General features: G+C 43.1%; 3 protein-coding genes across 5 annotated transcripts in view; all 3 read left to right on the forward strand.

Moving 5' to 3' along the window:
- The window catches only part of CUNH2orf16 (chromosome unknown C2orf16 homolog), a 10831-nt gene extending 9084 nt beyond the window's left edge, over nucleotides 1–1747 (forward strand). The window contains exons 5-6 of the mRNA XM_055622025.1: nucleotides 689–730; nucleotides 1718–1747. Coding sequence (XP_055478000.1) covers nucleotides 689–730; nucleotides 1718–1747 — 72 coding nt within the window. The remainder of the gene's footprint in view (nucleotides 1–688; nucleotides 731–1717) is intronic.
- Nucleotides 1748–1755: 8 nt separating this feature from the next.
- LOC129687574 (uncharacterized protein C2orf16-like) lies at nucleotides 1756–6980 on the forward strand. The gene is made up of 2 exons (XM_055622037.1): nucleotides 1756–5880; nucleotides 6831–6980. The coding sequence occupies exons 1-2, from the start codon at nucleotides 1756–1758 to the stop codon at nucleotides 6978–6980; spliced, it is 4275 nt and encodes a 1424-aa protein (XP_055478012.1).
- A 37-nt stretch (nucleotides 6981–7017) lies between these two features.
- Znf512 (zinc finger protein 512) overlaps nucleotides 7018–27781 on the forward strand; it is a 31752-nt gene continuing 10988 nt past the window's right edge. The window contains exons 1-9 of one of the 3 annotated variants that reach the window (XM_055627100.1): nucleotides 7018–7128; nucleotides 7677–7735; nucleotides 20408–20595; nucleotides 21335–21439; nucleotides 21722–21805; nucleotides 22482–22606; nucleotides 23308–23394; nucleotides 25975–26073; nucleotides 26544–26711. In XM_055627100.1, the coding sequence (XP_055483075.1) occupies nucleotides 7099–7128; nucleotides 7677–7735; nucleotides 20408–20595; nucleotides 21335–21439; nucleotides 21722–21805; nucleotides 22482–22606; nucleotides 23308–23394; nucleotides 25975–26073; nucleotides 26544–26711 (945 nt within the window). In that variant the 5' untranslated portion in view covers nucleotides 7018–7098. Of the gene's footprint in view, nucleotides 7129–7676; nucleotides 7736–8743; nucleotides 8825–20407; nucleotides 20596–21334; nucleotides 21440–21721; nucleotides 21806–22481; nucleotides 22607–23307; nucleotides 23395–25974; nucleotides 26074–26543; nucleotides 26712–27781 lie in introns of those variants that run through there. The other 2 variants (XM_055627091.1, XM_055627109.1) reach the window with 2 other exon arrangements.

A 27781-nucleotide genomic window follows, 5' to 3' on the forward strand; every position in this document is an offset into this window, starting at 1 on the left:
CCTCAGTGTGTGAATTCTTCTGCATGCGCCCCAGGATCAAGTCCTCAGTGTGTGAATTCTTCTGCATGCACCCCAGGACAGAGTCCTCCATGTGCAAATACCACCGAGTGCAATCCCGAGGCACATTTGCAATGTGTGAATCATTGGACATCAATTGTAGAATCACAAATTCAGTGTGTAAAGCCTCCTGGGTGCAAACCTAAATCACATTTGCAAGGTGTGAATTCTTCTGCATGCATTCCAGGGGAAAGCCCTCAGTGGGTAAATTCTAATAGGGTTAATCCTGAGCCACTTTTTCAAGATATAAAATCTTGTACATTTCCAGCACCACAAACTCTGTGTGTGAATACTGCTTGGTGCAATACTAAAACACATCTGCAAGATGTGAATAATTCTGCACGTGCTCTGGGGCCAGAATCTCAGTCTGTAAATCCTATTGGATACAAGCCTGGGCCACATTTACAAGCTCCAAAACATCAAGGACCACACTTGCAAAATTTGAAGTCTGAATTAACTCCAGGGTCAAACAAGCTAGGTGTAGCACCTATAAGACACAGCCCTGGGCCACAGCTACAATGTAGGAATTTTCCTGAATTGAATTCAGAATTAAAATTGCAATGTGTACATTTGGGGGAAGGTACACTCGGATCACATTTGCAGGGTGTAAAGCCTTCTAAATTGACTCCAGGAACAAAAGTTCAAGATATCAACTCTGATCCACAACTTCAAGGTACGAATTCCTTTAAGGGCAATCCTGAGTCAAAACCTCAATGCACAAATTATGGAATGCCCAGTTCAGGACCTCAGTTGCAAAGCATGAAGTCCTTCGAGTTGAGCCCTGGCTCAGCAGCTCAATGTACAAAATCTGTTCTATTGAATTCCGAGATACCTTTTCAAGGTGTGAAATCATCTAACGTTTCGAGAGAGACAAAGTTTCAAGAGACCCAAGTTTTGAAGGACCAACTTGGGTCATGGCAGCAAACTGCACAACCCAAGTCTACTTTGAGGCCTCAGTCAAATGGTGTGAAATCTGTGGTAGTTTTACCAACACCCTTGCTTAAAGACAGAAAGTCTCCAGAGACGAGCAAACAGCCTCTGCTTTGTACAACTACTGTAGAACTGGCACCTGGCTATCGTCTGCAAAACTTGAGAAGTAAAGCGTTTTCACCAGAACCTTGTTTTCAAAATGTTAAAGCTGTGCGGTTGAAGCCAGGGTCACAGCCTCAAGGTGTGAATTCTTCAGAGCTGTCGTCATGCCACAGTTCACAACATGCTAAGTTTTCCTTTGCACCAAAGCCATGTTTCCAAGATAGAAAACCTAAGGAGCAAAGTATGAATTGCCAACCATTTCCTTTAGATGAGAAACCAGTGGCGGTAGTACCAGAGTGCTCCAGGAAGTGCTTAGCAGAACCAGCACTGACTAGTGTCAAATTTTCAAATTTGATTCAGGAATCACAGCAAGAATGTACTTCAGAGTCAAGGTGGCAACGTGTGTCGCCAGTGTGTCTGCCACAAACTGGAAAATCTGTGGAGTTACCACCAAGGTCATTCCTTCAAAATATGAAACCTGAAAAGCAAATGTCCCAAACAATTGATCGAATCACAGAATCCTCTAAAGTGATATGTGGACCAAGGCACCAGGTGATGGATTGTGCAGGGAAGAGCATGAAGACAGGGCATCAAGCCCCTAAATCGCTAAATTTTACTTCAACGCCAGTTTATCAAGATGCAGGATCCTCAGAAATGACAGAAACTATGGAGAAATCTGTGAGGTCGACTTCCGAACCAACGGATAAAGTCATAGACTCACGAGGGATGCCTCTGAAGCTAGATCTTCAAATACCACAATCTGCTGACCTGACTCCAACACTAAGTAATGTAGATTCAAATTCCTCAGAACCAAACCCACAGAAAAGCTACCAGATCCCCAAAACTCTGAGATTACATTCTTGGTCATGGCCTGAACTTCAAAATTTCAAGGAGTTACAGACAAAACAACTTATAGACTCGGATAGAATGAGCTTTGACCTTACGAATCATGTTGCAGAAATGATGGAAGTGATTTGTGAGGCAAATCAGCAAGGCAAAGAATTTCTTAGAATGACTCCAAAGCCAGAAAATAGAGAGACTAGATGTGTAGAGAAATCTCCAAGGCCATGTCCTCAAGTCTTAGGACCTGCGGTGGTGAGCTCTGAGAGGAGATCTCAGAGGGGACAGTCTGTAGTGTTGCTGCCAAAGCCATTCTGCCATATCCCAGATTCTGCTTCAGGGATAACACCAGGCCGCGGGTCTCCAATTCCTGAATCTATAAATGTGCCCTCTAAGTCGTGGCTGCAAATAGAAGAAAGCTTAGCATTGTCAACTGAGCAAACCAGTTGGGTTGAGGAAAATGGAGACTCTTTAGAGCTCACCTTTGAGACGTGGCAGCCACGGGGGGTAGCAGCTAGGCTAACAAAAAGCCAGAATATGAGCATGGAAAACACAGGCATAATTCCAGTAGAATCACTGGATCAAATTATAGACTTTGTAAGGATTAGTCCAAAGCCACTAGATCAGGTGATAGAATTTGCAAAGACAGAGCTACAGGCTCCTCGATCAGTTGTTCTCCCAAAAGTGTCTGAATCTCTGAAAGTGATCCCCGGACCACCACTTCAAGTTATAAAGTCCGTTACGATACCACAATCTACCTCTCAAGTGTCCAAGTATGATGATTTGACTCTCAGAATGCATGATGTGATAAATTCAGAATATGCTCCGAGCCTTTGGCTACAAAATGTGCAATCTAAGAAGTTAATCACAGAGCCAACACATCATATTTTAGAAACAATAGAATTATCAGGCTTTCAAGTTATAAGGACTGTATTGATTCCCAAACCACTGCTTCTGATTGTAAAATCTGAAGAACTGGCACCGGTACCGTGTCCTCAGGTTACAGAACCAATAGGAGATACCACAAGATCAAGCATTGAAGTGAAGGAGTGTTTGAATTTACTCCCAAGACCACATCTTCAAGACCTGGTAAAACCTTTGGAATTAACTTTAACGGCAAATATTGAAGTGAATTCTGCAGAATTAATCTTACAGCAAACATCCCCGATTGAAGAACCTACAGTGTTAACTCCCGAGCAAAGGCTTCAGGCTCAAAAATCTTTAGGGCTCAAAACAGAATCTCCTAATGTAATAAAAATTGAAGATTTGAATCAAGGATGGGTGTGTCAGAATAGAGACTCAGAAATGATCACATCAGAAGAGCTCCAAGCAGAGAATTACTTCTCTAGGTTCGTAGACAGCCCTTCAATCCCATTTACTTCAAGCTCTGTCAAAACAACTGAATTAGGGCACCTTCAGGGTTCTGGGGTGCCAGAAGTATCAAGAACTTTGGCTATTAAAAACCTTGATGTTGATCTTTTGCCACCTGCAGAGTCCCATTCAGGCATAGTTATGTTACAGTCATCAGCTCTTCCCTTGGTCCTTTGTAATCAACCCTCTAATGAGTCAGAGAACAACATGGAAAAGCCATACCCTGAGATCTGGGAGATGGACCTCATAACTAAGGAAGAAGCTGAAAAGAAGCACGTGGAGGAATTGGGGAATTCACTCCAGAATTATTCTCCATACCCACTGAGATTATTACCAGAGGAGCTTCAGGCAGGATTCGGGGCTCGAAGAAGCTCTATCCGCTCTTTCCTGGGCAGACAACAGAATGTCTGGGAAAGCCATGTCTGCAGGCAGCGACTGCCTAGGAAATATCTGTCTAATATGCTAATGCTGGGGAATGTTCTGGGAACTACTATGGAAAGGAAGCTTTGTTCTCAACCATTCTTAACAGAAGGGTCCACTATGGATATCTGTCAGTCTATCCAGAATCTATTTGGGGTTCCAGCTGAACTGATGGAATTTTCCCAAAGCCCGCTAGACAGGGGCCCAAGGACTATTTCACAGACTTCAGTGGTTAAAAACTATATTCAGAGACATATTTTATGCCACAGTCACGAGAAGAGAATGCCCTTGAAGATGTGGACACGTGGCTCCACCTCTTCCATAATACAACAGTACTCTGGCACTAGATTGGGAATAAAGAAGACAAACTCGAAGCTCAACGTTATAGTCCAGGAAACCACTCAGGACGTGGCTGTCACACGGAAAGGGCCCCAGTTTCTTGCCTTAGTGAACCCAGACTCTACCCTTGGGGTCCTTTACAGTAGGGAAGATGCTGCTTCTAGGGAGCAGAGTAAAATCTTACAGAATGATTCACCAACAAGGACTGTTGAGTCTCACCACTCCCTCAAGGCAAGTTCTCTCTCCCAGGCCAAGACTGACACTTCAGAACAGCTCCAACTGCTAAAAGATCTGCAGCTAAAAATAGCAGCAAAACTCCTAAGGAGTCAAATACCTCACAATGTCCCTCCGCCTCTAGCATCAGGTCTTGTCCTAAAATATCCCATCTGCTTACAATGTGGCCGATGTTCAGGCTTTAATTGCTGCCATAAGTTCCAGTCTGCTTTGGGGCCCTATCTTCTTATCTACCCACAGCTCCACCTTTTAAGCACGCCTGAAGGCCATGGTGAGATTAGGTTGCATCTTGGTTTTAGATTGCGAACTGGGAAAAGACCTCCGGTCTCAAAGCACAGTGGAAGAAACCGAGCAGATCCACGGAAGAGTGCTACATCACCATCACGAAGGAAAGCGAAAATCCACACATCAGCTTCCAAGAGTCCTACTTCTAGAAGAGATTTCCAGTCCAGATCTACCCAGTCTCCTGCTTCTTTACAAGCCCACATTAGACAAAAGCAATGGATCAGCCAAGGTGTCGTAGGGAAGACAGAAGCCAAAGACTATGAATTCTGTCACGTTCACTCCGCATCAGAGAGTGGCTTTGAAAGTAATCAGGATGAAAAATGGGCTAAATCAAGCTTCAGAAAGACCTCTGATTTAAAATATTCAGCGAAGAAAATCACTAAGGGGCCTAAAACACGAAACACAAAGCTCTACTGTAACAGCAGAATCACAGAAGAGAGTCCTTCTGGAACACTGACAGATCCGTCAAGAAGTAAGAGTACTACTACCATTCAAACAAGCACCAGTTCTTCAAAGAGACAGTCAAAGAGATCCTCCCAGCCCAAGTTCATCCAACTGCTTTTTCAGGGCCTAAGGCAAATATTCCAAGCAGCACATAGAATTGTAACTGTTTCTGGACAGAAGCCTGAGGACCGGACAAGGCCACACAATTTGTACTCAAGCAAAAACTTGTATCCCAAACAAAAAGCCAAGGATTGTTGCCTAACAGAAGACAGCAAAAGAGCCAGCCCACCAGTTGTCAAGCACGGGGCAACAGGTTTGATCCCTAAGGAAGAGGACAAATTTCAGGGAACAAGGGACCTTTGCAGACAAGCTCAACAGCCGAAACAAAAGAGCTCTCTCCAACCCAGACCTTTGCAATTCCGGAAGACCATGGTTTCTGAAAGAGATGTCTGTATCCAAGCTACTTCAGTCATACAACCTTTGAGTCATGTTCCAAATGTGAACGGTAGAGCAAAGAAAAACCGCAGTGATGAAATCTCCAGTCCAGAGTCTAAGAACTGTTCTAAAGAAGAAGCCAAATTTGAGATCCAAGAAAGAATTATATCTGACTCCCTCATGAAGAGAACCCTGAAGAGTCACTTTAAAGAGAATCACACACATAAGGAGGAACAACATGGCTCCTTCAGGGAGGAAGCCCTGCGTAAGAAGCCTTCTGAAAGGACCCATCTCAGCGCCTCTGAGAGAACTCACCGAAGTGTCTCTGAGAGGCGATATTACAGTCCTTCTCAGAAAAAGCATAGCGGTCCCTCTGACAGGAGCCATTGCAATTCCTCCCAGAGAAAGGGTCGTAGTTCCTCTGTAAGAAGCCTTCAAAGTCTCTCTGAGAGGAGCTATCCTAGTCTTTGCAAGGGGAGAGGGCACAGTCCATCAGCGAGGAGACAACCCAGTCCTGGGAGAAGCCCTAGTTGTCCCTCAGTGAGAAGCCTTTGCAGTCCCTCAGGCAGGGGCCCTTGTAGTCCTCCAGAGAGAAGAGGACACATTCCAAAGAGTCCACGAAGTCTTTGTGGGAGGAGCCAACAGAGTCCCGCGTCTCAGAGATGTCCCAGTCCCTCAAAAAGGAGCTATCTCAATCGCACCCGGAGGACACAGGACAGTCTTTCGGAAAGGAGCCAAGGTAGTCTCTCGGTGAGAACTACTTCCAGTCCTTCTGACTGGAAAAGATACAGTTCTGGAAGAACCCACTACGGTCTTTCTAAGACCAGGCTACACAGGCCTTCATCCAATCTCATTTGCACTCCTAAGAGAACTCACTGCAGCGCCGAAAGCAGATACAGTTGTTCTGAAAGGAGTCACCGCAGTCACTCTGAGAAGAGCCAGCGCTGTCACACTGAGAGACCCCATTACTGTTCCAAAGAGATGTTGGAGGACAGTTCCCCTAAGGAGAGCCCCAGATATAGTTTGTCTAAAGAGTTCAAGACTTATTTAAGTATGCCTTCTAGGGATTACACCAAAAAATGCAAAAGCTGGACAAGTTTGGAGGCACGAAGTTAGCAGATGAGGAAAGATCTGCCCCTGATAGTCTATCCTGCAAAGCTTCACCTAGCTACCACTTCCTGCTCACCTACTGCCCACAAAGAGCTATCTGGGAGGGAACGGGGTGAGAATGGGTCTGTAATTTGAGAACAATAAAGAGGCGCTAGTTAAACTCCATTTGCATCAGTAAGACCACTTGTGGGACGGCTGGAACTAGGTGTGCAAATGCACAGAACTCAAGGTTGGGGTTCAAGAGGACCCCCTTGAATCTTCAGACTCCTCCCGTTTGCTCCAATCCTCCCCCCCGGACGGCTTCCCGAGCCCCCTGTTGCGATGGGGGCGGGGTCTCAATGGAAGCCGAAGCCGAGTCGTCACGTGACTCCCTCTCCGCCGCAGCCCCCTCGGAAGCGGCTAGGCGGAAGTAGATGTTCAGAACAGGGCTAGTCGCCGCGGAGACCACATCCGGTGGAGGCGAGGAGAGCGGAAGTGGCGTTGGTCTGGCCGGAGCCCTTGGGTGAAATTGTTAGGCGTGGAGGGGGAGTGATGTCTTCCAGATTCGGTGCAGTCACCGCCGTGAGTTTCTTGGTGTGACCATTATACCTTAGAGATAGAACTGTCGAGCCGAGAACACGCGGTCCCTTGCTTTTGTCCCATACTCAGAGTCGGTTTTTTTCAGAGCCCATCGCAGGCCCCACCCTTTTATATCAGATCCACTTATCTCCCCTCTTAGTCCGTTATTTTTATTTTTGCCTGTTCTCCATATCCTCGGACTCAATTCCTCGACAGATTGTAATTAGTTTATATTCCTTCAGCAGCCTCAGTGCCTCCCGTTTCATATATATATATATATATATATATACATTTTTTTCTATCTTCCTTTTCGAGCCTTCATCTAGGATAAGGGCTTTAAGAATGGGCAAAGATGATCGCTCTGGTATTGTCAACCCGCCTTTACATGGTAGAAAAATAGGATGGCACACATTACCTAAAAAGTGTCGCCTTCGTTCTATTTGAAGTAGTTGCCCCGGAGAGCGTCACATCTAGGCACAAGGGGGATTCATCTCTTTGTGGATGAGGTTCAGAGGTCCCTAGCATTCACTCGTGTGCTTGTGATTTGCTAGACCCCGGGACCCACATCTTTTAAGCAGCAGAGGAGCACCAGGATCGTGGGAGCTAAGAAGTAAGTGAGGTTTTCTGAGGACATTTTTGTAATTGTGTAGACAGTGCTGATAAGATGTTCGGTGTCCGCACTGTGGAGCATCATAGCTTTTGGGCACTTGAGATGTGGCTAGTGCAATTGAAGAACCGAATTGCAAATTTTATTTAATTTTAATTGATTTAGATTTCAATAGCCATCTGCAGCTAGTGGCTGCTGGATTGCACAGTGCAGGTATAATCCTAGTGTGGGGACGGAAAACCTAGTTTGCAATAAGAATGCACATTATAATAAAAATGGAATGTGTGATTCAGTTAATGGTAGTCCTGCATCCCGCCCCCATCAGATTTGTGCTCATAATTAATTTGGTGAACTTGGGAAGGAAAATAAAAATAGCTGTAAGCAGTTTTTATATTTCCAAGCTCCTTAGTTGCGGCACTGATTTGTTATTTTGTGTAATGAATGTGCTGAGTTTTTCCATGGCTAATACAAAAGAAAGGATTCTTCTTAACTTGGACCTCCCTGGTGAATTCATTCATTTATATAACACTTATTAGATATCTGCTCTGTGCCAGCTGTGTATTAGGGTAGGCATACAGGCACTGAAAACAGAGCCAGGGGCTCAACAGATGAGATAGGTAAGTGTAGCAACAGAATCCAGTGTCGTAGGAAAATATGTTCTGAGGTGTAGGGGCTCACTATCTGGAAGTTCCCCATGAAACTGAGGCTGGCAGGAAACTTGCACTCCTCATGTATCTGTCTCCTGAGTGCTGGGATTACTTGCCTCTGCCAACACACACTTTGTTGTTGTTGTTGTTGTTTGAGAGAGGGCTTCACTGTCTGGCTCAGGCTGGCCAGGAACTGACTATGTAGCCCAGGCTGGACTTGAACATTTGCATTCCTCTGCCCTCAGCCTTCCCAGTGCTGAGATCACAGGCATGAGCTAGTAACTATTTTTATAGTGGTATTTAATACTACTTTTGGGAAGCGGAGTGATGATTTCAGTATTATCATTATAGGCCACTCATAGACAAGGCTTGAAGGTCAAAGAATAAGGCAGTTACCTAGCCTGGAGTCCCAGACCCCTGTGCCAAGAGAACAGCATTTGAACAGGTGAAAGAAGTTTGTAATAACTAGTTTTGTATCATTGCCATGGAGGATGGTAGCAGGTGGAGGCATTGCAGGGGCAATATTTTAGAGAAGTTTGGAAGACCTAAGGCATTAGGGTATGCTAAAGTATTGGGACTGTAATTATCCTGGAGGGGAAAGGTCACCTTTGAAGGGGTGGACTGAAGGGTAAATCTGGTACCAAGATTATTATAATAACCTAAGAAAGAAACATGGTCTTTGATAGTAACTGTATTACAGATATATATATAATTGGAGGTGAGGGTAAGAGAGAGAGGAGCATAGGGTGTCCACAGGTTTCTGTCTTTGGCAACAGTTGGGTTTTGGATTCATAAACCAAACTGGGAATCAAAGTGAATAGGATCACACTTCATAGAAAGAGCAGATCTGACGTACAGACTTGAGAATTATCCTCAGTGAAAAGTAATTGGCAACATGATTTTCCTCCACAAGATGAGTGTGTTCATACGCTCTTCTAGAAACTCTGGTAAAAGCAGTGTGTGTTAGCATGAACCTTGGTTTGCCTGGAGAGAATTGTTAAGCACTATGAAGGCAAATGGGCTGCCCATCTCTTAGTCAAGATTGAAGTCATTGGGAAACAAAGCTTTTAGATTTATTTATTTGATGTATTTGTTGTTTTGCTCACATGGATGTCTGCACCACAGACCCATGGAGGTGAGAAGAGGCCATCCGGTCTCCTGGAACTGGAGTTACAGACGATCGTGAATCTCCGTGTGGGTACTAGGAATCAAGTTCGGATCCTCTGCAGGAACAACAAGTGCGCTTAAGCACTGTGCCATGTCTCCAGCCCCAGGAACACTCAGTCTTAATTATCTTCTTAGGATATTGCAAAGTTTGAGAGCCGATGGTGTGAACTGAGACCCAAAAAGACAATGAAAGCATAGAATGTATCAGCCTTTAAAGACAGGTCAAAGCTGGGCGGTGGCGCACGCCTTCGATCTCAGCACTCGGGAGGCAGAGGCAGGTGGATCTCTGTGAATTCAAGGACAGCCTTGTCTACAGAGTGATTCCAGAACAGCCAGGGCTATACACAGAGAAACCTAGTCACAAAACAAAAACAAAACAAACAAACAAAAAAAAAACAACTATAGGTTATATAGGAAAAGACTACAAAGGATGCTGAAATGAACCAAAATACTTTTTAAAAAGTGAAATCTAAATATTTGCACTTAGAAGAATGGGCTAGGAGCAGTAGTTCTCAGCCGTCCTAATGCTGTGGACCTACAGTTCCTCATGTTGTGGTGACCCTCAACCATAAATGTAATTTTGCTATTGTTATGAAGCATAACCTAAATATCTGTGTTTTCAGTGGTCTTAGGAAACCCCAAAGGGGTCGTGACCCATTGGTTGAGAACCACTGGATAGAGGCTCTGAAAATTTTTTGTTTATTCTTTGTTTTGTTTTTTCTGAGACAGGGTTTTTCTGTGTGTAGCTCAGTCTTGGACTCTTTTTGTAGACCAGGCTGTCCTCAAACTCATAGAGATCCTCCTGCCTCTGCCTCCCCAGGATTACAGGTGTGTGCCACTTTGCCTGCCTCTTAAAAATTCTTAATCCAAGAAGAATTGAAAATAGGCTAACCTTGTAATCTGTGACTAGAAGCTGAGACTTGCTACACCAGTGATAAGTGATAAAGTCACTAATCATGATAGGCATTACATTATAATGAAGCATTTATTGTTATACCATTTAGTATCATTTTTAATAAAACTGTCTTGGGCTAATAGATGGTACAAAATACTTGAGAAATGTTTTAGTTGAGTCTTTTAAAAACAAAAGATAGTAACCTAGGAGAGAGGTTTTTTGTTTGTTTGTTTTGTTTTGAGACAGGGCTTTTTGGTGTAGCCTTGGCTGTCCTGGAGCTCGCTCTGGAGAGCAAGCTGGCCTCAAATTTACAGAGCTCCGCCTGCCTTTGCTGGGATTAAAGGTGTGCAACACCGCCTACTGTGGAGAGAGATTCTTAGCCATGATGACTTAATCTGCCATTTTCAATCATTTTCTCCCATGCTTATGCTTATTCATAAGACAGAAGATGGAGATTTCTGAGTCCCTAGTTGATAGAAAAGAAATTCTCCATAAGACTTTTCCAACAGGAATCACATGGGATAGCTTATTGATGATGTAGAGTCTTTTTTTTTCTACTTTTTTTCTTTTATAAAATTTTTAATTCACTTTACAGCCTTATCATAGCCCCCTCCCTCCTCTCCTCCCAGTCCCTCCTTCCCACCATCTCCCCCTTCCTCCCTCTCTTTCTCCTCAGAAAAGGGGAGCTCCCCCACACGCAACCCTCCATGCCATATCAAGTTGCATCAGGACTAAAGAAATGCTCTTCCACTGAGACCCAACAAGGCAGCCCAGCTAAGGGAAAGTGATACAAAAGCAGGCAACAGAGTCGGTGTCAGAGACAGCGCCCACTCCAATTGTGAAGTCTTTATTAAACGGAGCTCGCCCTTACTGTTTGGAATGCTGAGTTTCACTTGTAGAGGTCTGTGTCAACTTGTGTGAAGGCATAATTGACATAGTAGATGCATTTGCCTTATGTGTACACTGTGTTTAATTTTGATAAAAGAATGAACCTGTAAAACTACTATGACAATGCAGACATTTCTATCTATCTACCTGTGTTTTTCTTGTTGTTTGTTTTAATTTAATGTGTATGGCTGTTTTCGTGTGTGTGCCTGGTCCTTGCCAAGGCCAAAAGAGGGCATCAGATCCCTGGAACTGGAGTTAACAGGCAGCTGTTGTAAGGGTGTTGGGAATTGAAGCTCTACAAGAGCAGCCAGTGCTCTGAACTACTGAGCAATCTCTCCAACCCCTCTAAAGTTTTGGGGTTTTTTTTAAGATTTATTTTTATTATTTTAAAACAGGTGTATGCATTCACATCTGTGCAGGTTGTGAGTGCTTGTGTCCACAGAGGCCAGAGGGCTTGGATCTCCTGGGTCTGGAGTTGTAAGCCTTCCAGTTTGTGTGCTGGAAACTGACCCCAGGTCTCTAGAAGAACAACAAATGCTCTTAACTGCTGAGCCATCTCTCTAGCCCCTCTTAAAAGTTTCTTGTGTCCTTTTCCAATCTGTTTCCCTCTTTACTTCTGTCCTTCAGCACTAATGACCATCAACTGTACCTTGGTTTACATGCTTTACATTTTTATGTAAGTTACATAAGTCACATCTTACTCCCCTCATCTTAAAAAAAAAAAGCTATTTCTTTATTGATGATGGCAAGACACTGATCTATAGTTTTAGCAGAGTGTCATTAGGAGTCATTTGATTTTAGCGGAATGTCATTAGGAGTTTTTAAATTATTATTATTTTAAATTATTATTTTGTTTTTAAGATCTGTAGTATTTGGTTTTATCTTAGGTCCCTGGGCTATCTAGTCTCTAGTCCTTGGTTACCCAAGCAGTGTCAGTGATATGGGTTCTACCTCATTGAGTGGGTCTTCTATCAAGTCAGATACTGGTAGGCTACTCCCACAGCTTTGTGCCACCAGTACCCTAACATATCTTGCAGGCAGTACACCATTGTAGATCAAAGGGTTCTTGGCTGGATTGGTGTTTACAATTCTCTTTTGGGAGCCTGCAGAGTACTTCCTTTGCTAAAGACACTAGCACATAGGGGTGACTTTCCCATGTAGGCATAACATTATTGTGTAATTTAAATGCTAATTTCTGGATACCCCACATCTGGCTGCAATCTTTATTCTAAGACTCTCCTGTCTTAATGTTGTGTAAACACTGCTTCCTAATTGTCCCCTGATATACCAATAAAGCAGTTTACAGCCAATTGCTGAGCAGGGAAGAAAATAGGGCAGGACTTCCTGCCAGCAAAGGAAGGAGAAGTTGGAGGAGGAAGTGGGGTATTCAGCCATGAGAGAGGCCTAAGAGACTTCAGGAGAAGGAGCTGGATCAGAAAAGCTACAAAGTGCAAGTATTCCTGGGTTGTACCCTGGGAGGAAACCAGGTTAGCTTAGAGGGTTAACAATAGAGTAATAATTGCTCCGTTATTATGTCATAAAGCTTATTAAACAAATAAAGTCTCAATTATTTGTGTGATAGCTAGGTTAAGAGAGAAACTAAAACACAGTTTCCTAAACAATAACTTTAACATCTCCATGTTCAATGAATTGTACAGGTGTTGTCTTCAGCAATGGGGCCTTGCCTATAGTCGGTGGAAAGCAGCCTATAGTGTAGGTAACAGCCTGTTTTTTGTTGTTGTTGTTATTTTTTGTTTTGTTTTTTAGATGCTCATGGGACCCCTTTGGCAACAACTTCAGTCACATGATTGTTATTTTTTGTTTTGTTTTTTAGATGCTCATGGGACCCCTTTGGCAACAACTTCAGTCACATGATTAAGTTACATGTAATTAAGCTTCATTAGATGACAAGAGATGGGCAGTTAGGGACTCCATCTCCTCCATTATTTGGCAATTTTAGTTACATAGCCTTCATATATGTATATGTTTTAGGAGGCTTCTGCTGTATTAGATTTTCATACTATCCTTCAAATGGCCCTTAATTGTAGCTGTCTTTCCCTGTATTCCCTTTCTTCTCTCCCTCTTACCTCCCCTCTCCACTTGATCCTCTCAAGCCCCAGCCCATCCATCCATAACTCATTTTATTTTACTTTCCTAACAAGATCTGTTCTCTCTAGTCCCTTAGTCAATATCTAACCTCTGAGGTTCTACAGTTTATAGCTTGGTTATCATTGACTTAACAGCTAATATCCACATGTAAATACCCTGTTTTTTTTCTCTCTGTGTCTGAGGTACCTTAAGACATTCATTTACCTGTGAATTTCATGATTTCATTGTTTTTAATGGCCGAGTAATACTCCATTGTGCAGATGTACCACATTTTCTTTACCCGTTCTGTTGAGGGACATCTAGGTTGTTTCCAGTTTCTGGCTATTGTGACTAAAGTAGCGATGAATGTGGTTGAGCAAGGGTCTCTGGGATAGGATGAAGTGTCCTTTGAGTATATACCCAGGAGTGGTGTAGCTGAATCTTGAGGTAGACCAATTCCCATCTTCCTGAGGAACTGCCACACCCACTTCCACCTGCAATGGATGTGGTTCCCTTACTCCACATTCTCTTCAGCATGAGTTGTCGCTTGTCTTACTGATCTTAGCCATTCTGGCAGATATAAGATGGAATCTCAAAGTAGTTTTGATTTGCAGTTCTCTCATGGCTAAGGATGATATATATATATATATATATATATATCAACATATGTATATATATGATGTATATATATGATGTATATATGTATATATATGATGTATATATGTATATATATACATATATATATATATATGAGTTAGTGCTATGAACTTGCCTCTTGGAACTGCCTTCATTGTATACCATAAGTTTGGATATGTTGTATATTCATTTTCATTGTATTCCAGAAAGTCTTTAGTTTATTTTTTAATTTCTGTCTTGAACCATTTTTCATTTAGTAGTAAGTTTTCTGACTTCCATGATTTTATAAGATTTCTATTGATATCCATCTTTAATCCATGGGTAGCGTTATTTCATATCTATTTTGTGTTTTGCTTATTATGTGCTGAGGGGACTTTCTTTCCTCGTCCACTTATTTGGAGTTCTGTATGATTCTGGACCTTGAGAGGCATCTCCTTCTTTAGGTTAGGGAAATTTCCTTTAATGATTTTGTTGAAAATATTTTCTGTGCTTTTGACTTGTGATTCTTCTTGCTCCATTCCTATTATTCTTAGTTTTGGTCTTTTCATAGTGTCCCAGCTTTTCTGGGCGTTTTGTACCAGGTTTTTAGATTTAACATTTTCTTTGACTGAGCTGTCCATTTCTCCTGTCATGTCTTCAGTGCTTGAGAGTCTCTTCCACCTCTTGTATTCTGTTGGTGAAGCTTGCCTCTGAGCATCCTGTTTAAGTTTTCGTTTACTGTTTTGATGACTGTGCAGTATAAAGTTGAAGACTATATCCTTAACACAGTTTTCTGCAAAAGCTAATGGCCCTGAGGTATTCTGTAAACGTTAAAGGCCAAGGATGTACTTTGGATCATTTATTTCTTCACTGAAGGTTTGTCTAATTATTCCATCAGTTGCTGAAAGAATGACAGCTATAATTCTTTACACGTATGGCATTGTCTGCTTTTCTCTAATTCTGGCAGTTTTCAGTATGAGTATTTTGAGGCTCTATTATTAGAACTGCAACAGATCATTATGTGTTCCGAATAATTTGACATTTTGTCATTAGAAAGCTTGTCTTTTTATATCTGGCAATACTCTCTGTCCTGAAGTCTGTTTTATTGAGATTAAAATAGCCATCACAGTCATCTTGTGTTTGCCAATTACATACTGTAGTTTCATTGATTCATTCTTTTAAAACCTGTTGTATTTAATTATGTGTATGTGTATGCTGTGAGTACAGGTGCCTGCCAAGAGTAGAGGCATCAGGCCTTTCTGGAGCTGGACTTACAGGTAGTTTTGAGCCATCTGATGTGGATGGGCACTGGAAGCCAAACTCAAGTCCTCCAGAGTGCAGTACACACTCTTACATCCATCACTCCAGCCCCATTTATTTTTTATTTATGTTTTTATATTTACAGGCAATTGAGCATAGATAGCATATACACGTAGGATATCTTTGTAATGACTGCTAGTCTCCAACTTTTAACTGGAATGTGTAGACCAATAGCACTTGAATTAACATTAATAGGGTTAGATTCGTGTCTACCCTCTTACTCTTCGTTTTCTATCTGTCTGTCCTTATGATTGTGTTCTTGTTTTTAATTGTAGGTCAGTTGAATGCTTAGGGTCCCATTTAAACTTACTACGTTGGTGGCTGGAGAGATGACATACTGCTTTGTGGAGGAGCTGAGTTCAGTTCCCAGCACCCACATTGGGTGGCTCACAACTGCTCATAACTCCAGCTCCAGGGGAATCCAGTGCTTCTGATTTTCACAGTGCATTCTCATGTACATCCCACACAGAGGCATACAGACTCTAAAACAAAATAAATAAGAATCTTTACATTTACTACTATGTTAGGAGTTTGGCTAAGACTCCACATTAAAAGTTAAGCTCAGTGTTTCCTGTAGGAATTACAACGTATGTACGTCCTTTCATAATCTGTTGAGTTAATATCTGCTCCTGCTTAAATGTAGAAACCTCACAAACTCACAGATTCCTTCCGTCTCCTACCACCTGACTCTTACATTATAGCTTTGGATGTATTTGTCTACATATAGTCTACTGAAAGACTTGCCAAATATTGTTAACATTTTGCTTTAAATGATTAAAAAAAATTTTTTCCCAAGCTATTTGTACAAGCACACATTCTCTCCCTTTCTGAGACAAGGCCTTGCTTAGAAGTTTCCTACTTCTTGTCACCTTGAAACCCAGACACATCAAGTATATTTTTATCACATTTTTTGTGCGTATATGCATGTGTGGGTAGCAGAGCACATGTGTATAGGTCAGAGGGCAGCTTGCAGGAGTCAGTCCTCTCCACTGTGCAGATCCTGAAAATCAAACTCCGGTAGTCATGTTTGCCAGTAAGACACCTGTACCTGCTGAGCCATCTTGCTGGCCCCCAAACACATCAGTTTCGATCTACCCCTTCTACTGTTTGTCCTTGTAGGTTTATGACTACCTCATAACACAGAGATGTATTTAGTCTAACTTCAAAAGTTTCTGCACTCTTATTACAATTCCAGTGCTGCTTAAAACATCTAAGTCTCTTCTGACATTCCAGGGGATGTCTTAACTCTGAGCTTCAGTATGATTAAAAACTAGTTACATACTTAAAATATAAAGGTATACAAAGTAAACATTCCTAGTCTAAAGAGGAGAATGAGAGCATAGCAATGATCAGACCAAGACAAGACTGAAATCCAGCCGGGCAAATGCCAAATCCTGAAATCTTGCTGTGTCTAACATCTTGGGCTCATGAAGGAATCTTCTGGTTCCAGAGGGCTTGAGTGGCTTCAGCTCTCCAGCTCTCCCATCTGTAGCACACACATCCTTGAGCAAGCTCTATTTCATGCCTCTAACTCTCCTCCCTGGAAATCCTATGGTCCTGGCATCTTCAGCATCCTGTGGTCTCCACTTCTTCACTTTCACAGCTTCACACAGTGGCTTCAAGGGGCCTCCTTACAGAGAGTTCGACCCTGCCACACACTGCCAATTTCAGGGTGGGTCTTCCCACCTTGGTGAACCTACTCAACACAATCTTTCACAGTCATGTCCAGGCAAATCTAATCCACATAGTTTCTCAGAGGTGTGTCCTCACATGAGTCTCCATCCTGTTGAGTATAAACTCTCACAGTTAGCTTACAAAAGACCAGGAGTGGTTACAAAAGATGGCTCTCTGTGTAAACGTGAGGACTGGAATTTGGATTCCCAGAAACCCCCAGAAAGGTTGGATGAGCTTGGTAGCCCACGTGTAGTTTCAGCCTTAGAAGTGGAGGAGATGGGATCTCCAGAGCAAGCTGGCCAGCAAGAATAGCCCTATCAGCTAACTCTTGGTTTGACTGAGAGACCTTGCCCCCAGTGAATGAGGTGGAAAAGCATATGAGGACCATTCCTCCATATGCATGTGCCCACATGTGCAACCCACGTACACGCAAAAAACGACAAAAAAGTGTACAACACACACACACACAAAACAAGGAAAAAGGAAAACAACTGAGTTTACAAAATAGACTTCTATATGGCGTTTTCATACACCCTTAATCTCAATGAATACCCTGTTCCTCTCATTTCCCTACCCATAGCCAGCGTGAACCTTCCCACCTCCAGTAGCCTTCTCCGTTTCTTCATTCTTCCAATCCAAGTCTCCCTTTTGTAGCATTTTCTTCCACGGGAGAGAAACTTTTAACTGAAGCTAGAATTCTGAATTGACCGACAATTTTTTTCTTCAAGATTTAAAAAATAGTGTCACATGGCTCTCTGACTTCCTTGTTTCTCTTGGGCATCCGTGATCCTATGAGTCACAGTTCCCTGTATTGTAAAATGCTCTTTCTGAAGCCATGCTCTAGTTTTTTGTTTAAGACTTGTTTTTAACAGTTTCATTAAGATATACATAGCTATGCTTTCTTTCTTTCCTTTTTTTTTTCTTTTTTTTTTTTTTTTTTTTGAGTAATGATACAGTTAAGTATAGAGGTGACCTTCACTTACATTGTATTAAGGTGTGTCTCTCTAGCAGTGAGCTAAACACTTATAGATTCTGGTATTGCTGTTGAGGAATCTCCTGCCTCAGTATTGTGTAAAAATTACTGTCCAGTTATCTCTGATTGGTTAATAAAGAAGCTGAAGAGCCTATGACTGGTCAGAGGAGACAGTAGGCGGCACTTTCATTCACATGGAGGGAGGGAGAGAGGAAGAAAAAGCAGCAGTAGCAGCAGCAAGTGAGCGAGGGAGGGGGGAAGGAGAGGAAGAAGGTTGCCCAGGCCATGATTAGGGCACCGCCATGTGGGAGTCACTATGGGGACAAGGATGGAGCAGAGGTGACCAGGATGAGAATACATGGCAAGTGGCATGGGGCACGTGGCTGGGAGGTAACCAGTCTGGCATAGACAGAATAGATGAGAATCTGCCCATTTAGGGTGCTTGAAGCGTATTAATAAATGTGACAGGTCTCCAGAGCTGGCATAGAAAAAAAAAAACACATTAATTCTGACAGTTAAGCTTCTCCAATCTTTCAATTTATGTCTGTTCCCAAATTTAGGGGCATTTTTAAAACCAATTTTTTTTTTCCAAATGTTTTTGTTAAGGTGTGTGGAATCTATATGCATACATGGGAAGGGGTGTTGGAGACTGATGTGCTTGTCTTCCTCACTTATTTTCCACCTTATTTTTTTTTAAATGTGGGGGAGGGTTGCTAAAGAAATGGCTGAGCAGTTAAGAGTGCTTGTTGCTCCTGGCAGAGGACCCGGGATCCAGTCGTAGCGCCACATGGTAATCACCTGTAACTCCAGCTCTCTCTGACTTACACAGGTGCCATGCATACATTGATGCATATACATACACATAGGCAAACATTCAGACTCAGAATAAAAATCTAGCAAATTTGTTGCCATTTGTATTTATTTTATGGTGTATGTGTGTGTGTGTGTGTGTACCCATTTACCACCCTTGAGCAGATATTAGAGCATAGCCTGCAAGAGTTGGGTCTTTTATTTATTTATATTAGATTATTATTATTATTTAATTTCTCTGTGTAGCCTTGGCTATCTTGGACTTGCTTTGTAGACCAGGCTAGCCTTGAACTCATGGAGATCCTCCTGCCTCTGCCTTCCAAGTGTTGGTATTACAGGTGTGCACCACTTTGCTGGGCTGGGCCTTTCCTTTTCTTATGTGGGTCTTGGGGCTCAAACTCAGGTAACTGGGCCTGAGAACTCAGAACTGCTATGCTACCATATGTTGAGTGACTTAGAAGAATGTGTGTACTTTCCAGTAATCTATCTCTCTTTGTATCATTCTATCTTTCTACCTTCCTTCCTTTCTCTTTCTCTCTCTGTCTTTCTCTTTTTCTCTTTCTTTCTTTCTTTCTTTCTTTCTTTCTTTCTTTCTTCTTTCTTTTCTTCCTTCTCTTCCTTTTCTTCTAGAGAGGGTTTCTCTGTGTAAAACTGGCTGTACTGGAACTCACCCTGTAGACCAACCTGGCCTCAAACTTGCCTGCTTCTGCCTCTTGAGCACTAGAATTAATGGTGTGTGCCACCACTTCCTAGCTAAGCAATTTTTGCTTAATGACCAGTTTGATTTAGAAATCCGGGGGCCTGGAGAGTTGGCTCAGAGGTTAAGAGCACTGGCTGCTCTTCCAGAGGTCCTGAGTTCAACTCCCAGCAACCACATGGTGGCCATCTATAATGAGATCTGATGCCTTCTTCTGGCATGCAGGTGTACATTCAGACAGAACATTGTTTACATAATAAATAAAAATCTAAAAAAAAAACAAAAAACTGAATCCAAATATTTATCAGGATTCTCTAGACACTTCACTAAGACAAAATAGCATTGTTCTTAAGCTATAAAAGCTAAGGGTTGTGTTGCATAAGTAGGACAGGGCCCCGTATCAGTGTTGGGAAAGGGAGATGGAAGGAGGAGGGTGGGTCAGGCCGGAATCCACAGACTGTTGTTTTTCTCTGTGCTGAGAAGCCATTTGATAGTCCTACTATCAGATAGACAGGACAAATGAGATACATGGTTATACATTCAAGGAACATTTGGACGGTCATGTGGAACCCCAGCACTTTTCCTACTCTCTTTTCTCAGAGTAGTCTGGGAGGCCTGCATTCCTGAGTGGCAGAGGGATCGGTTCTATAGCCTGCTTTCTCTGTCTGATTGCACTGGATTTAAGAGTTGTATATGCTGTGTTGACTTAATAATTGTTAGGATGTTCTAAGCTATGCTTTGTTTTTGTGTGTACGTGTTTTGTTTTTTGTAAACAAAACAAAAACCAGTCTTCATAGTTTTGCACAAGTCATTAACTTGGTTGTTTTTTACAATGTGAGAAAAATTAATAGGAAATTTCCCCAGCTTCTTTTCTGTGGTGCATATCTCTGTGTTGTGTCAGCAGCAGGACCCAGTGCTCCATAAAGGACAATAGCTTCCAGTACACTATCCCTCATGATGACTCCTTGAGTGGCTCCTCATCTGCCTCCTCCTGCGAACCAGTGAGTGATTTCCCAGCATCCTTCCAGAAATCTACCTACTGGATGAAGATGAGAAGAATCAAGCCTGCTGCTACTTCACAAGTTGAAGGTATCTGTTTCAGATTCTCAGTTCGAAGACAGAGATGTGTGTCTGATGTGTTTGATGTTTCACTGTCATGTGATTGTTTGTCATTCGTGATTAGACAAGATTTTGTTTGAGACAGGCTTTTCATCATGTGAAAAGCCAGCTCAGGTTGGCTTTAAACTCCATGTCTAGTTCAAGCTAGCATTAAACTTATGATTCTCCTGCATCAGCCTCCAGAGTGTTGGAATTATACTACAACCAGCGTGATTAAGCAGATGTTTAAAAGTCAGGCTGTCACATACTGTTAACTTCATGACTCTCCTTTTGTCAGTAGAGTGAGGTTCTACCAATGCTACTTAGCAGCAACCTCCTTCTTCATGGGGTTTGACCTTCTTTTTCATATTCTTTTGTTTTCCTCTGCTTTTGAGGATGTGGGGCTGGGTAATAGGTCATCGTGGTAGTGTGTGCTAGAGGGTCAGTCAGTGATTCATCCTCATCTCTGTAGAGTTCTGTTTTTGTAGGCCTACGTCATAGTCAAGAGAGATGAGTTTCATAGGCCCTTAAGCATAAGGAAGATCTGATGGTTTCTGAGGGAAGGCACTCTAAAAGGAAGAGGGAGGCTCTGTGGGTTAAAAACCAAGTGGCCCCAAGTTTCTCTGAGCTGTTCTGTGTGGTGACCCGTGCCTTTGGTAGTATTGTAAGTTTTTGAAGGCAAGCCCAAGTGTTCATTTACAGACTGTTGTGTTGTTGTGCGGAATGTCAGGCGCAGGTGCAAAGGAAAAGGAAAAGGCCAAAGGAAAGAGGAAAGTCAAGCAGGAAGAAGATGAAGACTACCACGAGCTTCCTCAGAAGAAGCACAAGCTGTATGGTAGGCCCCTTGCTGCCTGTCCTCCAGTGGGAGACTGAATGGTACCCTTTAAAGCTGGAGGAAAAGAGCCTTTGCTTTGATAGCTTGATTGGCTTTGGAGCCCCTAGAATTTGAGTGAAGGAATGGCCGTCACCCGCCCTCTTGTACCCTTTACCCTTTCGATCAGTCCTGTAGGAAGGTCAGTTGGCTGAGGGACTGGGACCTGGTTGCTGAAGAGTGGGGAAGAGTGTTTGTGGAGCCGACAGGTCAGGCTTCAGGTTTCTAAGTTTCCAACTTATGCAGGGAGGAAGCAGCGGCCTAAAGCTCAGCCTCACCCCAAACCCCAGGCTCGTCGGGTTCGGAAGGAAGTACCAGTTTATGCAGCAGGTATGCTTCTCTGTGAATATTTGTGTTGTTTCTGTGAGGAGTGATGTCCTGGACGAGGCTCTCACTTTTCCCTCCTCCCTCCCTCTGTCTGTGGGGAGTTGAACCCATTACTCCGTTCATGAGGGCCAGCTTTCTACCACCAAGCCTCCTCTGCAGTCAGTTGAAGCAGCAGTTGCTGCTGGTTTGGAGGTCACATAGACCTCTAAGGTTTGGCACTTTATGCCGGAGCTGCCTCAGTCTGTTCCCTTGTATAACCCTCGGTTTCCTTGTATGTAAGGAGACAAGGAATACTAGAACTATGAAATTTAAATGACATAAAAATATTTAGTATAGCCTCACACACGTATGAAAAAAAATCTCAATGATTTTTGGATATCTCGATATCTCTTTCTTAGATCATGGTCTGGAAAGTGGTGCCCAGTTCTGACTCACTCCCCTGGGTTTTGGAGTGAGTCTCAGATGGGTTTTTTTTTTTTCATGGGGCACTGGGTAGAAGCTCCCGAAACTCTACAGTGGATGGAAACAAGTGATGTTTGGAAGTTGTATACTGCTAGAGTCTATTCTTCATTATCCACCAAGACAGATCATTTCACAATACTTGTACTTGATTGTAGACTTAAGCTTTTTGTTTCTGAAGAATACTGCAGATTACAGTGTCCTGTTCTTTCCATTGTAGGAAGTATGGAGGAAAAATGGTACTTAGAAATCATGGATAAAGGCAGTGTTTCCTGTCCTACGTGCCAGGCAGTGGGGAGAAAGACTATAGAGGGTTTAAAGAAACACATGGAAAACTGCAAACAGGTTAGCTATTTTGCGGCATTTCATGACTGTTAGGATTTTTTTTTTCCCCTAAACTCCAGACTTCCAGTACTGTGTGAAATCTGTTTTAGCTAACTAGGGGTAGCATTGTGCAATAGAGAAAGCATAGACTTACATGTACAGGTTTGGGTTTACATGTTTATTTAATTGTACTGCTAGTTGCATTTTTAATGTGTGGACCTTGGTTTCTTTTCTTAGAATGAAGAAGAAATAACAACTGCTTTGGTGTGTTTGTTGTTTGTAAGTCACTGTGACCAGATACCTGGCCTAACCAGCTAACGGGACAAGTTCACTTTGACTCAGGGTTTAGGAGGGTACAAGCTCATCAGTGACCAGGAAGGCTTGATGGCTGGAGTGTCTCCTCTGTAGGTGCCAGGAATTGTGCCAGAGCCTCTCACATGCCAGTTGAATCACAACACAGAACAGGAGGGAAACAGGGCTGTAGCCTATGAAGACCCACTTATAAGCCACCCTCCACTGTTACCCAGAGCCCCTCCTAAAGATCCCCAAACACTGACCCGGTATTCCACACAAGAGCCTGTGGCCAGCGTGAGATTCAAGCCACAGCTCACAATGAGAAAAAAGTGACATACGCTGGTACCTGGCCCAGCTGATGGCATTTAGTGACTTTCTGTTTCTCCTTGGAACATTCTGGCACTGAGCACCGACTTTTTTCCTTTCAGGAACTGTTTACTTGCCATCATTGTGGGAAACAGCTTCATTCACTGGCAGGAATGAAGTATCACGTCATGGCCAATCATAATAGTTTGGTAAGAGTTTCCTGTGTTTTTGTGAGCCCATGTTATGGTTATATATACACGTACGCATACGTGCGTACATATATATGTACACATATACTTACATATACATACAAATGCACACATATATATTTATTTAAAAGGAGTGGGTTTTTTTTTTTTTCTTCTCAATTAATTTATACAAAGGATGTGGGGAAAAAGGAGTCTTTATCCATTGGTGGTGGGAATGTAAATTGATGTGGCTGCCATGGAAGCCAGTGTGGAGGTTCTCTCAAAAAGCCAAGTCATAGAACTGCTGTATGACCCAGTTACATTATTCCTGTGCATATAACCAAAAGACTGTAAGACCCCCTACCACAGATACGTGCACACCCACGTTTATTGCTGTATAATTCATGAACACCGAAAAATTTATGTGAAAGCCTTCTATCCTCCCTTCCCCTTCCTCCTTCTCCTTCCTCACTTTTCACCCTACAGTCCAGGTTAATTGGATTTCATAAGCCCAGAGTGCCCATGAATTTGTAGCAATCCTTCTGCCTCAGCTTCCTTATAGCATGAGCCTGGTTTGGTTGCTGTTTGTTTTATTTTGAGCTAGGCTCTATTGTGCCCCTGGCTGGCCTCAAACTCCTTGTGTAGCTGAGGTTGACCTTGAACTCCTAATCCTACTATGTCTCCTTCTCAAGTGCTGGGATTACAGATATGTGCCACCACACCTAGCTACCTGTGAGGATTTCAAGTGTTTAGTTAACATGTAAGAATATCCAATCCATTGATCATCAGGAAGATTAATATTAAAGCTATGTCAAGGAGCAGAGCAGATGTTAAAAGGCTTTACAGTGCACAGGCCTGTATAGTTCCAGCTCTTAGAAAGCTGAGACAGGAGGATTGATAGTACAAGGCCATCTGGCTGGGCTATAGAGTGAAACCTTGTCTCAAACAAGAATTTTTTTTTTCTCAGAATGCTAGGAATGGGGGGAGGACAACAGGCTGACCCCCCACCCCCAAAAGAGCTTGTGGGCAGTTGTCCACTGAAGGAAGTGCACTTACTAGCAACAATTCCACTTGCAGTCTGGAAACCCACAGACAGCATGATGGGGATGTGGGGACAGGGTCAGTGATGTGTCAGTTGAGAGAACAGCAAAGACCCATCTCTAGCAGCAGAGGGTTGGCACATGCAAGAGACAGAAATTACTCAGCAGGAAGACCTTCCTGGGATCTACAGATACCCTAAAGGTTCAGAGATGCCCTGGGCTGAGGGGGCCGGAGAGATGGGTCACTGGTTAAGAGTGTAGTGTTCTTTTAGGGGACCTGAGTTCTGTTCCCAGCACCCACATAGGGCTGCTCAGAACTGCCTGGAACTCCAGTTCTAGGGAATCTGACACCTCTGACTTCCACAGGTACTGGCACTAGTGTTCACATGCTCCCACATAGGTTCATACACATAATTAAAAATAAAATAAGTTTTTAAGGGTTGAGGTTGGACTTGGTATTCCTACCTATAGGAAGTGAGCTTGATTGCAGTGCATTGTGTGAAGTTCCCAAATAGTCAATAAAAATATTATGGTGGAAAAAAAGTAATAAATCTTAAAAGAAAGAAAGAGAGAGAGAGAGAGAGAGAAATTATCCTGAGCCTTCTTTGTCCATATCTCCAACACCACCTTCATCTTGGTGCCCTGAGGTCAAGTGAGAGGCTAGAAATCTCTAGAACACTTCCAGGGCTGAGGGGAGCTCTGTAGGTTTCTAGTAGAAGATTGGGATATAGGAGACCTAAGCTGCTATGGCAGCTCGGAAGTCCTCCTGGGTGCCGCAGCCAGGACCCAGCAGGAGAAGCTGGCCTCTTCTGTGGGTAGGAATTCTCATCCCTGGAGAATCTCCCATCCCTGGAGTCTTCATTGCTACAGAGATTCTCAGCTGAGTGGTGGGGCCATTTGAGGATCTCCTGCCCAGCTCCTGTCGCTCACTCAGCATTTGTTGATAGTGCTGCAGCAGAGATGTGGTGGCTGATGCCTGAGGAAGGATGCCCACGGCTGGTATTCCTTCAGGTTGCTTGGGAGACAGGCTCACACAAGCCTTTTAGCCAGGGCAGCAGTCCATCCTGATGTATTCTCCAGTTCATGCTGCTGGATCCTTGCTGTAGATTTTGACATGGAGGTTCAGGGACAAGGAACCCAGTGACTCACTAGCTTCCTCCATCTTGGCAGGTGTTCTGTGTTTGGGTGTCTTTTCCTTAGTGAGCATACATATGTAGCCAGCGAAGCTGGGTCTGGCTCTTGTACCTCAGAAAAGAGATAGGAAATTGGATAAGACTCTTTATTGCTGGAATTACATAGGATAAAATCTTTGAGTTGGACCATTGGTATTTGTGTGTTTAGGTTAATCATGTACTGAGAGGTAGAGGTCAGAATTTGTATAATCCACTTCCTGACGTCCAGAAGATAGAGAGAGTCAGAATTTGGACTTGATGGTGTCAGTGTAGTTCAATTCTTGATTGATTCTGCCTTTTTTTTTGTGGTTGGGTGATGGGGCTGGATGTTTGTTTGTTTGTTTGTTTCTGCTCCATGAATCATGTTTTTTTGCTTCCTTTGTTTCCAGCCAATTTTGAAGGCAGGCGATGAAGTGGATGAGCCAAGCGAAAGGGAGCGGCTGCGAACAGTTCTGAAGAGAATGGGAAAGCTCAGGTGCATGCGTGAGGTAAGAGCCAGGGCTGCAGGTCCTTCTCCCTGAGGTCTCAGGTCTTTTCTGCTGTTCTTTCCTGTTTGTCTTCTTCCCTTGAAGAGTTCTTACTTCTCTGCCCTCTGAGGGTGGCACCTACTTTTCCTTTCTTTAGTGTGAGAAAGATGATTCTCGTGAGCGCATAGTGTGAATAACTCACTGTTGCCACCTAGGTGATACTGGAGTGGGTTTGGTCACAGTCTGGGAAAGAACTTCTGACACAGCATGGGTGTGTGGTTGTACTTTCTCAATGGTCACTGAACTAATTGGCCATCTGCCTCATAGATGGGATTGCCAAATAGAGGAGGGTTGTGCCAATGGGAAATGTTGGTGAGGTCTTGTAAGTCTCATTGTCTTTTTGTGGTTTGTGATGCTTGGTGATTTCTGAGAAATTTAGGAGTCACATGAAACATGGTCCTAACATAGGCTTCTTTCCTTCCTATGTTCAGAGTTGCTCCAGTACCTTCACTAGCATTATGGGATATCTGTATCATGTCAGAAAATGTGGCAAAGAGGCTGCAGAGCTAGAGAAGTTGACCCTGAAATGTCACCACTGTGGAAAACCATACAAGTCAAAGGCTGGGCTTGCATATCACATGAGGTCAGAGCATGGGCCTGTGAGTATTGATTCTTCTCTAGATATTGGGGAAGTATGCTATACCTGGTGCTTTCCCCTGTGTCTTCTGTAGGTCCTTGCTTCCTCATCTGCTCTTGTTTGAAGGCTTTTGTTGCTCCTGTGGGGTGGGGGAGTGAGAAAGTATGATATCTTACCAACACAGCTTGCAAGAAAGTGTTTAACTGGGCTCACAGGTTCAGAAGTTCCTCATGGCAGGGCAGCTGAAAGCTCACTCTTGATCTTCAAATAGAAGTAGAAGGCAGAGAGACAGAGAGCACTAACTGGGAATGACATACCTCCACTAACAAACCCACACCTCCTAATTCCGTTCCCAACAGTCTCATCAGCTGGGGACCAAGTATTCAAACATCAGAGCTCATGGAGGCCCAGTGCACACACACAGACATGCACGTGTGTAAGGTCTGAAGTTGACCTTGAGTGTCTTCCTTGATCACTCTCCACTTACATATCGAGGGGTTTCTTAGCATATAGGTGATATAGGTGGTCCTCTGGGGTGTGGCATATGAATCATTATTATAACAGAGTCTGTTGCTGAATGAACCCAGAGCTCACTGGTTCTGGGTAGTCTAGCTAGCCAGCCTTTGTCTCTTCCTCCTAAGTGCTGAGATTACCAGTGGGCTGCTGTGCCTACCCAGCTTTTATGTGGGTGCTAGAGTTACACACTCCAGGTCTCATGCTTGACAATTACTTTATCCATCGACCATCTACCCAACCCCTAATTATTATATTAACTTTTTCTAGATTTATTTTATGTGCATGACTATTTTCCCTGCACGTATGTCTATGCACTGCATGAGTGCCTAGGACCCACAGAGCTCAGAAGAGGGTGTCATGTGTCCTGGAACTGGAGTTACAGATGGTTGTTAGCTACTGTGAGGGTGCGGGGAATCAAACCCAGGTCCTCTACTAAACTAAAAGTTCTCTCTTAGTTAGAATTTTCTATGGGACTCTGTTTCTATTCATTTTTTTTTTATATTGACTCTTTATTATATTTCCAAGTTGTGTGTGTGTGTGTGTGTGTGTGTGTGTGTGTGTGTGTGTGTGTGTGTG

Source organism: Psammomys obesus, unplaced genomic scaffold (genome assembly GCF_907164565.1).
Source record: "Psammomys obesus unplaced genomic scaffold, mPsaObe1.curated_primary_1811, whole genome shotgun sequence".
In the NCBI taxonomy this organism is placed as follows: domain Eukaryota; kingdom Metazoa; phylum Chordata; class Mammalia; order Rodentia; family Muridae; genus Psammomys; species Psammomys obesus.